Below are 12,685 nucleotides of genomic sequence, written 5' to 3'. Positions count from 1 at the left end.
CTATGTGGTATTTAAGATAATATTATATATTTAACTAAATTTATAATCATTTTGAAGTTTTATTAAGAATCAACGGTTGATTGGGATTTTTTTGGTGGTTTTGTAACCGCCGTTTGAATTCTAGGGTGGTAAATGGCAACGCAGCAAGATGCTAAAAGTTTTGATGCTGTGCAGCGGCGCGCCGGCCATTTTGCTGTGCTGAAAGTGGGGATTGTGGTGACGGTCGAACGCTGTGTCTGGCGATTTTTACGAAAAGCGTCCGGAAAATCGGCACGAACAACGCGAAAAGTGCGTGCCCGTTACTAGCGGGCCTGTGGCGGTAGTGTTGTACGCAATTTCGGCGGCAGATTGAGCGCGCCGGCGGCGCGTCTCCAACGGCATCGGACGGCGGCGTTTTCTCTCCCAGCGCTCTCGCCTTGCGCACGGACCTGCTCCGCGGCGCTCGCCGCAGCACATCGCACGGAATTCCACCAGCGTGGCCGCCAGCGCCAGTCTTTGTTTCTGTCGCGCGCGCGGAGCGCCCAAAGGTAAGCAAAAGCAAAAATCATCATCTACATAAAAACCATCACCGAGCACACGCAGTAGTGCGTCGTCGTGTGTGCATGGGTGCCGCGCCGCGCGTACCGTTAATTCGCGCGCGCGTCGGCGTCGCCGGCATGGCGATGATGTCGCGGCGCAGCGGCGTCGTCTTGAGGGCCGGCCAGCCGCGCCGAAGACGACTTTCTCTCGTCCGGTCTGCGGTGTGTGCGAGCGGGTACCGCACACACGCGCGCGCGTTCTAGCCCGCTCGCGTGTTTATATGTCTCCGTCGTCGTCGCCGCTTCGCGGTGCGTCGAGGCATTCAAGCGAGTCGCGAAATGCCCGCGAGCGCGTTGTTGTCTCAAGCTCTCAGCCTCGGCCAGCAGCAGAGCTCGTCGTAGTCGCACGCCCGAGCAGCGCGAGCCTGTTTCGCGGCATTTCGCGCGAATGAGATACGCGACGCTCTGACCAACAAAGCTTCGCGGCACACGCTCTACGCAATGCCGAGGCGCGTAAGAAAAAAACAAATCGGGGACGACTTTAAAGTGTTTAAAGCTTCCAAGCGCCACAAAGTGAAACCGATACGATCGACATCTTTAGCAGGCTGCGAAAATAAATAAATAAAATAAAAGTTGTTTACGCGTTGTTCTATGCCAGTAGTTTGTGGAAAATTTGCTGTGTAGTGTGCCAGGCAACAAAGACCACATCACTGACCACGCTCAACCGTTGTGAATTTCGTCTCTTAAACTTGCAAATGTATGTGTTTTTATTTCATAAATATTCCGATGTGCGTTGGGTTTTTCTCTCGGCTTGAAATTACACACAATATGGACGGCATTGTCGCCCCAGCTGGGGGTTTACCCCCTAAACACACATCCGAACCGGGCACTCCGGGGCAGTTAACACCGACTTGAGAGAGAGATTTACATTCGTGCACACGTTGAGCTTGTGTGTGTGCATTCGTATTCATATTAATGATGGTGATTTATGGGCGAAAACTTGTTTGCCACCCATTGTTACACGTGTGTTGATTTATTTTCGACACATATTCTCCGCGACGAGCGCTATTTCATGCCGTGTACGGCCCTGGAGTTAAAAATACATACAAATTAAAATTAAGTGTTCAACTTTGTAAGCTTATCAATGTTTGATTTCGTTTGGCAAACGACGCGATTATCGATGAATCAGTGTGTTAATTTCCGGTCGTACGAAAATTTTCGCTGTAAGTGTTTAAATTTAGTTTTAAAAATATTGCAATTTAGTTTATTAAGTATTTGAAGATGGGAGGAAAAAAATTGCAGTCTATGCGATTTCGCACCTGTCAAAAAATCGCAGACATTATCTAATCGGAAAGTTTAGTGGCGCGTAACTTTTGCAACTCGTGCGCGCGCTCGACGTTCGAAAGTTGGAAGCATCGCGCGCGCGGCTCAACGCGAAGTTGAAGTTGAACTTAAACTTACATTCGTTTTGTTGGATTTGAGCGGAATTTAACAGAGTTGAACGGAGTTTTCGCCGTGTTTACCTTGCGCCTTTTTATGCCGACGCGGATTGTGTAATTATTTACAAATTCGCCCGTAAATACACATACATCATGCCACACATTATGAAAATTACACTCGTGTTATCTTATTTTGATAATTTAAGCATTTTTATTAAAAAGAGAAGAAAATTTGCATATTAAAACAAATGTTTTGTGATATTTTGAAGATGCGACTTGGAATTTTTCACATATTTGTATTTGCACGATTATCAGTTGGCCTGCGGCCAGATGATTGAAAGGCGGTTATAAAAATAGCCGCCTAGGTGTTCCTCGGGCCGGTTTCCACTTACTGGCGAGCCGCATTACCGCGCCGCGCGCGTTCTTGACCATTCCAACAATTTTGAATTTACATATACGCGCTTCAATATATAGTTTACAACGCATACAATGTGTTTAAAGTCAAATTTATTACAAAGTTTTTTTCTTTTGCATTCACCACCATTTTTCATTCGGGTATTGTTTGGTCGGTGGGGCGAGTTATAATCCCAACTTTTTCCCCTCGGATGTTTTTCCACTTGATTCATTTTTTCGTTTTGCGCGGCGCCCAGAGCAAAAACGACGACGACGACTCGTCTTTGTTCTTCTTTCGTGCTCATCGTGATGCGTGCGGCATAAAGTTTAATTGTTTTTTGTTTGCGTGCTTTTTCACTGGTCGAATCGAAAAAAAGAAGAAGATAAAAATTAAAGCAAAACGTATGTGTATGTTGCGTTTAATCGTAATAATTGATATAAAATGCGAATTGCTGATGTGTGATATGCGGAGATTTTTCGAATTTCGTTCGAGAATAATTGAGTAATAAACAAAAGGCCGCCGTCAGCTGAAAAGGAAAACGCGTGCGTCTGCACTGCTGACCGGTCACATCACGTCGCAGGCGAGCACGACGATTTCGATGATTTCAAACCCCCGCACGAATCTGTACCGAGATTATACCAGTGACACTCAAAATGTTTTGCTTTTTCTTAACTGGGAGTACTTTTAAGGTGGCTACGGCTATCTTCATCGTTTTTATTGGTGATTCATTGTATATGAGCAAGCAGGCGAAACGCGTCGCGTCCAAATTTAAAACTACGTGTTGAAATAAACAAGCAAACGAAATAAAAACAGCTGTTTTGTGCGTACGTATGTTTAATTCTCGCGCTTTCACTCGGCGTAAAGCAGTGGTGAAGTGTCATACAAACTGCAATCGAGCATGTTTGATTGATGGTGACGTATATCTCCCTAGACTTTTTTTAAATAATTTATTTGCTTCCCCAGCTTAAAAATCTATGATTATTGCAGAATTATTCTGGAAATTATTGTTTTTATTTCAAATACATAATTTAAAACTTTTGTCGCGCACTGTTTTAGTGTTTCAGCTATTCCGTAGCATAGTCTGCAAGTTTCAGCGCGGAAAAAAAATCAGCTGAGCAAAGCTCTACTTTTTTTTTTCTACGTCGGCGTTGCCGTTGCTTTACAAAAGCTTACGAATTTTTTATTCCATTTTCATTCCCTAGTTTAGTTCTGCTGCTTTCCGACATATAAATATTCCGCGAGTTTATTCTTCACATGAAATTAAAATTAAACTTCCTACTTTCTTTTAGCACCTTGCGAGACACATTAATCGAAACTTAAAAACTAAACCTGGAATGAAAATAAAGCGATAAAAGAAAGTAGTCGCGCGCTGTATAAATGTGTCCTCATCGTGCTTTTGTCGACGAGTCGTCCGTTCGCGTGGAAAAGCGTGGTGTGACCTCGATAAACTTTCCGTTTGCATTCGTATGCGTATATTCGTGTGACTCCACGACGCCGACTTCTACATCATCATCAAGTTTATTCTTCGTCATTTGTTTCGCATTCACTTTGCTCGTCGCTTGCGCGCTGCTTTTTTAGTTTACTGCTCATAATCATCGTGTCTGTTTCATGTGGATGGCAGGTAGTTCTTTCTTCTCTTGCGCTTGATGTTTGTGTGTGTGCACCAACAGACTCGACTTCGTTAACTCGTGATTATTAGAGATACGCTCTGAGTATGAAGGCACGAGCACACATTCGTGATATAGTAATAATTATGTTGTGTGCACGTTTCTTATTATTGTATCAATCAAGCGTTGATGGAACTCATTTCTATCTTGAAATGGATTTTTAGTTTACTTTTCGTGTGAAATTTACGATATTAATTATTTTTGACCTGATTTTTATGCAGGTAATTGATTTATTTTGATTTTATGAAGTTGTATATTTAATTAAGTTGGAATATTTATGTAAATTTCTATTTTTTTTTCGTAACTTGTAGAATTATCTATGAGGTGTTACAAGATTTATAGACAACGCGTTTTTTGCTGGCGATTTTAATCGATTTTTTGCTTTTTTTATGCAAAAGTAAGTTTCTGGACTTTCCTACGGTTAATAAACCGTATAGCTTTATAGGTTATGATTATAGGTTATGTGCTTACTCATTGCAAATGGCGTTATTTATTTTACCGCTAGAGTATCGCTCCATCACCGTTAATACCTAAGGGAATCAGTTTTCATCATTAATACCTGTTTATTAGCCGCTTATGATCGAATTATTTTATTGGCTGCTCTTATAATTCTTCAGATTACACTCTAAATTCTTAAAATTAGTATTAAACTAATAATTTTAATCAAAATTAATTTACAGTTAAAGTGAAATTTATGTATTTAATGCGAAGTTTATATAAACGCAGATAAATGCAGATAAACCAATATTTTAATGCGTATCATAATTATTTATTAATCATACAAGTCAAACTGCTCCATTTGATTGATTAATTTATCGCCGTTAATTCGTTATGAATACAAATGAATGTCAACGAGAAAGTTTTCGGAAACCTTCACTACACGTCTGACAATGACCTCGTTGCAGCAATTTTCATTCTTCGTATTATATTCGGAATTCTTTCCATCTCTAGATTATTCATGCCATACAGCATTATTGTATTAATATTCAACCGTGGCGTGAATTCAACAGGTAATAACAGCAACAGCGCGCCACCGACAGCTAATAACTTTATTATCTCGTACACAGGCGGCCCGCGCGGCCATTGTGTTTGCATTTATTCGTGTAATTGTTTGTTTTATTGCTCGCGGAGGTGTTTTTAAGCACACACTTTTCAACATCACACACACACATTGGTACACACTCGACAATAATTACTAAATATACTTAAATTTTGTTTTTTAGTATTCGTACCGCGCCGCGATATTAATTATGCATTTGATTACTCTTTTGGCGCGCAGTTATAATTCAGCAAATTAATTAATTACAACACTTTTTGTGGGTGTAGTGGTGTGGAATTGAGTTAAAAGCGAAACCAATCAACAAACTATTCCAGCGGCGGAAATTAATATATAGTGCTGAATAATAACGCATCAATTTGTTGTTGATTAATAGCCAGTGAACTGCGGATTGATAAATGGATATTTTTCGGCAATTGAACGCGAATGCGTGGTGAATTCATGAATCGGTGGAATTGAGATAAAATGCAAATCGCTCGGTTGATGTTAACAGCGCGCGCGGTGTTTGAGCTTTTTCGCTTTGTTGCTCGTAAATGTTTTTGTTTCGGTTGTTAATACAAGTCGTAAACTTTTATCGTCGTTCGGCATCTATATCGTTTCGTAAATTGCTCATTATGACATATGATTGATCTTAGCACAGGGTTGGCATATATTTTAACTTGATTGTAAAATATATAATGTTGTTTGTCTTTTGTTGTCATAGTAACGCCGGGTGTTTACGCATGAAGTGTTAATCTGGTAGTACCGCCCGGTGATGTGATGTTATTGACAAAGTTTCAATTTTGCACATAATAGCTTTGTTGTGTGCAAAATTATGAAATTGAAAGCGATTACATTTTCAAAACATGTCATTATTTCCTTTGTTTAGACAACAATTACGACTTAATCGATAGTAACGAGTAAAACGTTGAAATTTACAACCGACTAATGCAGTTTTATTTATTAGAAAACTTAAACGCCGATAATTACATTTGTCTATTCAACAAATCACGATTTTCATAACATAACGTAAATGCGACCCTGACTGTTTGCCGTTATTTATTTGTAATTGAATTTCCTAGTTTTATTTGTTTAATCTATTTGCACACGTTAATAGTATTTGATAATTTCACCAGCAAAGACACAATAGATAAGCGCAGGTTATGAATAAATAATTACGCGCTAAACGCGCGCGTCGGGCTGTAATTACGCAGGTAGTACAAGTGCAAGTTAGCACACCACACCGCACACATAAATACGAAACAGAAATAAAGCAGCGAGGACGAGGATATTACGAATTGAAGTTGAGTGCGAGTTGTGAGAGTTGGTTGATGTTTGGTTTGTCGCGCTTCTCGGCGTTTATGCTTTACGCGCTTGGGATGAGCTGCTCGACGCTCGCTCGCCCCCGCGTCTAAAGTTAGCCGTGGGCGGTGGGGTGGCGGCGGAGGAAGCGGCGGCGCGCTCGCCGGCTCGAGGGGTGGCCGAAACTCACGCGTGGCGTCTGAGGTCGAATATCATCGATCCGGGGGAGTCCCGGTCCGCTCATCTTGACACTCTCGCACTCCGAACACTACCCACCACCGCCTGCCTGCCTGCCTGCCTTGCTTGCTTGTGCACCCCTCAGTGAGCCAACGAGCGGGCAAACGCAGTCAAACAGTTGTAAACTCAAAACTAAACTGTAATTGTGAAAGCTGGAGTGCAGAGGAAACATTATACATTTACAATCAACATCCCTGCTCTCTCGCTGCTTGCTTGCGAATATAGAAAATTAATCTTGCATAGGTTTTACATATTACGTTTCGAAAATGATTCAAAAGTGATTTAAGGGCTGAATCTACAAGTGTATAAATGTTGGGACATTTCTGATGTTTGGGATGTTGGCGTCTGCGCTGCTTTCGGACATAACGGACAATCAATAAATACCTGAACTCCCTCAAGCATTTAATGGCGACGGACGCGAAATGGCTAATCGAGAGGCGGCCTCGCTCGCATCCTGCGCCCGGAAAGTTACTTCGCGTCCCACGAAACCCATCACGCCATCCGGAACTATTTCGGCCTGGGCGGCGTGAAGTATTTTGTTGGGGGGCTAACAGGTTAATAATATGTTTGATGGTTTATTTTGCGAGTCGACAAGGGATTATATATTGTGCAAATATTTATCATAACTTAGGTTAATTAACGCTGGAATTAAATTGCGAAATTAAAATTTAAAAAAAGCAATCAAAGTGGCAGCTGAAAGGGATTTAGGATTTCGATTTAGAGAGTGAAGTAATTAAAGTCCATTGGGATTCATTTGAGGTTTACGCGTCGATTTCGAGTGGAAAAGTTTCGCGAATCTTCCAAATCAACCACAACGTCTTTAATCATGGCGTTTCTGGTGCGACCTGGAAGATAAAACAACGCATCTAATTACGAAAACATAATAAATGTTATTGTTTATTGTGTCTATGATTAAGATACAGATAGTTTTGATATTTGACGCGTAAATTTAATTGTCAATTGATATTTTTTCCACTTTTAAAACTTTAAAATGTTATTTTGTTGCGTTTTTTGTGTGTTTGAAAGTTTTTCTCTCACCCCTCTAACAAGTTTAAACTTTTTATGTGTTCACGTGTATGTCTTTTTCTTTTTATTCTATAAATATGTGTGTTAAAAAGTTAAAACGTGGAAAAGTGTGCGGGAGGGCTAGCGCACGAACGCTCGAAACAACGGGCCCTGAACAAGTTGGCGCGCGCAACAACTTTGGCGAACTTCTCGCCCAACAAGCGCGCAAACTTTTCGCCATATCGATTGAAAGTTTTCGCTTCGTCGCGAGCGCGCGCCGCGCACACACACTGCTGCAAGCGCGAAAACTAACTTTTGCCATAAAGTATATAAACTTACACTTTTGTAACAACTTTAGTTCGCTCCGGCAGTGCGAGAGCGCCGAAGTTTGCGTGCTGCGCGGCGCGAGACTAGTTAAAAGTTTGCCGACTTTTAAAACACCAACACATGCACACATCACCAGGAAGATGAAGAAGTTTGGCTGATGGTGGTGTGGTCCTTTGCGGCCTCGACGATTTCATATTTATATCTATGCGATGCGCTCGCGAAAAGTTTGGTGCGCGAAAAAGTTTTCCTTTATAATTCGTTTCGTCATTCTTTCTCCCCTCTTACAAGCGGCGGCGGCAGCGGCAAAGTTTTAAATCTTCACTTGATTTACTTAATTAAAGAATTTGTACCGCGGCAAGCGGCGATTCGACGATTTCGCTTTTGAACTCGGCGCGAAACTGCGAGTTTTAATTACTTTTCAAAAAGTTTGCGCGCGCGAGGGGGCCGAGAGCAGTCGTCGACGATTGCGAGTTTTATAATTTTCCATTTTCTGGCGGAAAAAGTTTTTGTTTTTTTGTTTTGCGTCGCCCACAAATGGAAAATAAAGTTTTTGTTCGATTATGATAACCTCGGGCTAAATCTATTCCCCTCTGTGTGCACGTGACGAAAACGCGTAAAACGATTTTTTTGTATCGAAAAGTTTTTGTTTTATTTAATTAAAACTGAACCGCAACTAAAGCTGGGAACACGCGCGCGCGCTGCTCGGGAGTGCATAAAAGTTTGCGGGCGCGCAATAATAGTTGGCAACTTGTTGTTGGTTGGAATTAGTTTTACCGCTGTTGGTTGGATTGTTGAATTTTTAGTAACTTGTGTGCGTTTGTTGATTTGCAGATACGCTTGGCTCTTGATGAGCGACTACTATGGGTTGTGGCAGCTGGCGTCGCGCAGTGTAACACCCACCCGACTTGAGTGAGCACAGCGAGCAGTCGGCCCCTGCCTTTCGGCACCGCCCCCGCCCCCACAACGCTCGCGCGGCCGGCGTCCGATGGACAAACGGAAAATGATCAACGTGAAACGGCCCCGCATGGAAAGCAGCATACGCGGCCCCATTTCAAATGGGCCGATGCAGTCGCGCCCGCTGGTGGCGCTCTTGGACGGCCGCGACTGCTCCATCGAGATGCCCATCCTCAAGGACGTCGCGACGGTGGCGTTCTGCGACGCGCAGTCCACCAGCGAAATCCACGAGAAGGTGCTCAACGAGGCGGTGGGCGCGCTCATGTGGCACACCATCATCCTCACCAAGGAGGACCTGGAGAAGTTCAAGACGCTGCGCATCATCGTGCGCATTGGATCCGGCGTGGACAACATTGACGTGAAGGCGGCGGGCGAGCTGGGCATCGCCGTGTGCAACGTGCCCGGCTACGGCGTCGAGGAGGTGGCGGACACCACGCTGTGCCTCATCCTCAACCTTTATCGGCGCACGTACTGGCTGGCGAACATGGTGCGCGAGGGCAAGAAGTTTACCGGGCCCGAGCAGGTGCGCGAAGCGGCGCAGGGTTGTGCGCGGATACGCGGCGACACACTCGGCATCGTCGGGCTGGGGCGCATCGGGTCGGCGGTGGCGCTGCGCGCCAAGGCGTTCGGCTTCAACGTGGTCTTCTACGACCCCTACCTGCCCGATGGCATCGAGAAGAGCCTCGGGCTGACGCGCGTCTACACGCTGCAGGACCTGCTCTTCCAGTCGGACTGCGTGTCTTTGCACTGTACGCTCAATGAGCACAACCATCACCTCATCAACGAGTTCACCATCAAGCAGATGCGGCCGGGCGCCTTCCTGGTGAACACGGCGCGCGGCGGTCTCGTTGACGACGATGCGCTTGCCTCGGCGCTGAAACAGGGCCGCATTCGCGCCGCCGCGCTGGATGTGCATGAGAACGAGCCGTACAATGTGTTTACCGGCTCGCTGAAGGAGGCGCCCAATTTGCTGTGTACGCCGCACGCGGCTTTCTACAGCGACGCGTCGGCGACCGAACTGCGCGAGATGGCCGCCTCAGAGATCCGGCGCGCCATCATGGGGCGCATCCCGGAGTGCCTGCGCAACTGCGTCAACAAGGAGTACTTCCTTGGGCCCGGCGCCTACTCAGAAGGTACAGGTAATAACGGCTTGGCCGCGCCGCGCCCGCATGCCCCGCCCCACGCCTCGCCCTCGCCCTCATCCCATCCGTCCGCGCACGCCCACTCCCTCGCGCCCGCCCCCGGCCCCGTGCCCAGCCTACTTAACGAACGTGTAGTGTCCCCAGCTGGCGTCAACGGCGGCTACTACCAGGGCGGCGCGCTCCCGCCCGTGCAACAGGCGCACTCCACGACGCCGCACGAAACCCCGCACACGGTGACTCCCAGCGTTGCGCCGCCGACCCCCCAGCCGACGCCTCATGCGGGCGCCGTCATTCCTCCGCCAGGCCTGGTGAGTACCCGCGACGCCATTGCGCACCAATTGTTTCTAACTTGGCTTTGGTTGTTTTAGTCTATGAGCACGTCGGACCCTACAAATCATCACGCCACGAAACCCGAACCATCCGAAGTCCACTAACACACCACCACCGAGCAGGAGGAGGAGCCGGAGCATCGGAGGGACCGCCAGCGCCACCAGTAACGCGCTCGAGGGCTGACGACGGTGAGCACGGCAGCGTCGGTCGATTCAATGCATTACAACACTACGTTCGTCAATCATTTCGTTTCGTTCATTGAGAGTTATACATATCGTGAACGTTGCTTGGACGCAGACAGAGATATAACGAGAACAAGACATCACAAAACCGAAACAGATTTAAAAAATTGTTACGTTAAGTTACGATCGCGAGCCGAGCGCGCCCCCGCGCGACGTCTAAGTTATTGATACCACGCTGGCTAGCTACGATTTACGATTTTTTATTTTAAACACACACAAATGTGCACGTTTATCGTTCGTAATAATGATTACTACTTGTTACTTATAGTTTCTTTTTTATATGTCGCCTAAGCGTAGAGTTTTGTACATATTTTTCAGTGGAAACCGATTTTATATTTTTGTAACGACATTGATACGATATAATTGTAATTATCACTTAACGTACGGACTGGTGCGGACGATGAAAAATCAAAATATTTATAGTGGCGAGAGGGGGTGTGGCTCCGTCGTGTGTTTTTGTTTGTTTTTAATTAACTATCGCTTTCATTTATATCATTACTTTCCGACGACGCCGACCAGCAAGCAGGGCTTTTTCTTGTAAAACGACGGATAAGCGGCGAGAGGTGTGCGGTTGTCCGTCGAGGTTTCTTTAGATTTAGTGCATCGAATATACAAACAGAAGAAGAAAAACGCTAGCGGCGGGGGGCGGCGCGCGCATATCGCGCTGGCGGTACACGCAGGGCGCCCCTCCCTCGAATAACTCTATCATTACTTTTTTAATACATAAGTGCATTATATTGTAGGATGAATGGCGGCCCAAACATGGACATCTCGCAGGTGTGTTGTGGGCGATGGCGATGTTTGGGGCGGCGCTTGGGTGCGTGTGCGAATGACGAGAATTTAGCGGAAAAGCAATGCGAGCGAATGGTGGGTGCGAGCGAGCGAGCGCGCGAGAAACATGGAAATAGTAGCCCAAACTTTTTATGTTTAATTCTTAGCAAATAAATACTATAATTATATATAAACAAAGAAATATATATATATTATGTGCGAGGGTGGACGGACGGGTGCGGACATGTGTGTGTCGCGTGCTAAACGAGTGTGTGGTTGGAGAGGGGTTTGTTTTTCTTTACTACTTTGAACACTACTCAAGTGCGGTGTCAGTGCGCGGTGGTTGGACAGGTGTAGCATACTACTACTCTCGTTTCTAACCGATTACGTTCTTAATAACTTCTGGTTCGTTCGATTCGTTTATCGTTTACGTTCCTAGTAACACTAGCTGTAAACCAGTAAAAACATTCTTAAACAAATCAATTGAATGGACGACCGACGAGTAACAACTAACATCAACAACTACAACAACAACAACGCATATTACTTACAACATCAACACCAGCTAAAACGAAATAAATGATAAATTAATGAGAAATACATTCCAAGCTTCGTGTACACGTGTAACTCTTCAGGTTATTCATAGCAATCTCGAACTGTGCGTGAGTTTGCCACTTGCAACTAATGAAATGCAACCAAAAACGCGATGAGAACGAAGAGGAGGCGCAGACTAAGCTGATATATTTTTGTAATCGTCTAAATGAGTAATGTTTTATAATTGATATCATGTAATATGCATTGTGCGCAAGGAGCTAGTGCTAGCAGATGGAGATGAGTTCGAATAAACACTATCTGTATAGATATGATACATAGTTGCGAGGCGTGTCGAAGGCGAAGAGACTTTATAGCAGACTGCATGACACTTGAGACTTTAATATCGAACCAAGCAGACTAAACGTGAATTAAAACCAAGCAGATTAAATCACAAACAAATGGAGAAAACTTTATAAATAAATCAATTGAAAGCTAACTTAATGACGAGTTGACGAGGAGATAATTTGCAAAAAGAAACAAAACAAAAACATGTAGGGCTATTGGACTTCCACAGATTTTGAATAAATACTTAAATGATCGTTGGGTTTACTTTATCAACTTGTATTACAACTAAAATGTAAGTTTGTTGCAGGTTAATGGCTCGTAATTTACTTTTCTTTTGGTATTAACATGTCTGTTATACTTTTAAACTTTAAATTTTTAATCAAACGCACTTAAACTATGATAATGATAATTTAATATTTATGTCTATAAGTTTTTTAAAACT

At 44.4% G+C, this 12,685-nt stretch overlaps 1 protein-coding gene across 7 annotated transcripts; it reads left to right on the top strand.

Moving 5' to 3' along the window:
- The first annotated feature begins 180 nt into the window (after positions 1-180).
- On the top strand, positions 181-12,496 carry CtBP (C-terminal binding protein). Of its 7 annotated transcripts, none has more exons than XR_010550924.1 (4): positions 181-527; positions 8,757-10,329; positions 10,390-10,539; positions 11,337-12,496. XR_010550924.1 is itself a non-coding variant. In XM_065317689.1 (4 exons), exons 2-4 carry the CDS (start codon positions 8,911-8,913, stop codon positions 10,453-10,455), a joined length of 1,338 nt encoding a protein of 445 aa, XP_065173761.1. In that variant the 5' UTR covers positions 181-527; positions 8,757-8,910; the 3' UTR covers positions 10,456-12,496. The 7 variants fall into 7 exon arrangements, 6 of the variants coding, with proteins under 6 accessions (XP_065173761.1, XP_065173759.1, XP_065173756.1 ...); XM_065317689.1 differs by having other exon boundaries at positions 8,757-10,018; positions 10,166-10,329; positions 10,390-12,496; XM_065317687.1 differs by having other exon boundaries at positions 8,757-10,018; positions 10,157-10,329; positions 10,390-12,496.
- Positions 12,497-12,685: the final 189 nt, after the last annotated feature.

The sequence above is a fragment of the Atheta coriaria genome, unplaced genomic scaffold (assembly GCF_025399875.1).
Source record: "Atheta coriaria isolate IRGN ID8LTWV9N9 unplaced genomic scaffold, Caltech_Dcor_3.1 hic_scaffold_3_pilon, whole genome shotgun sequence".
NCBI lineage: Eukaryota > Metazoa > Arthropoda > Insecta > Coleoptera > Staphylinidae > Dalotia > Dalotia coriaria.
The sequence above is the reverse complement of the archived record's forward strand: the minus strand, read 5'-3'. Positions and strand labels throughout refer to the sequence as shown.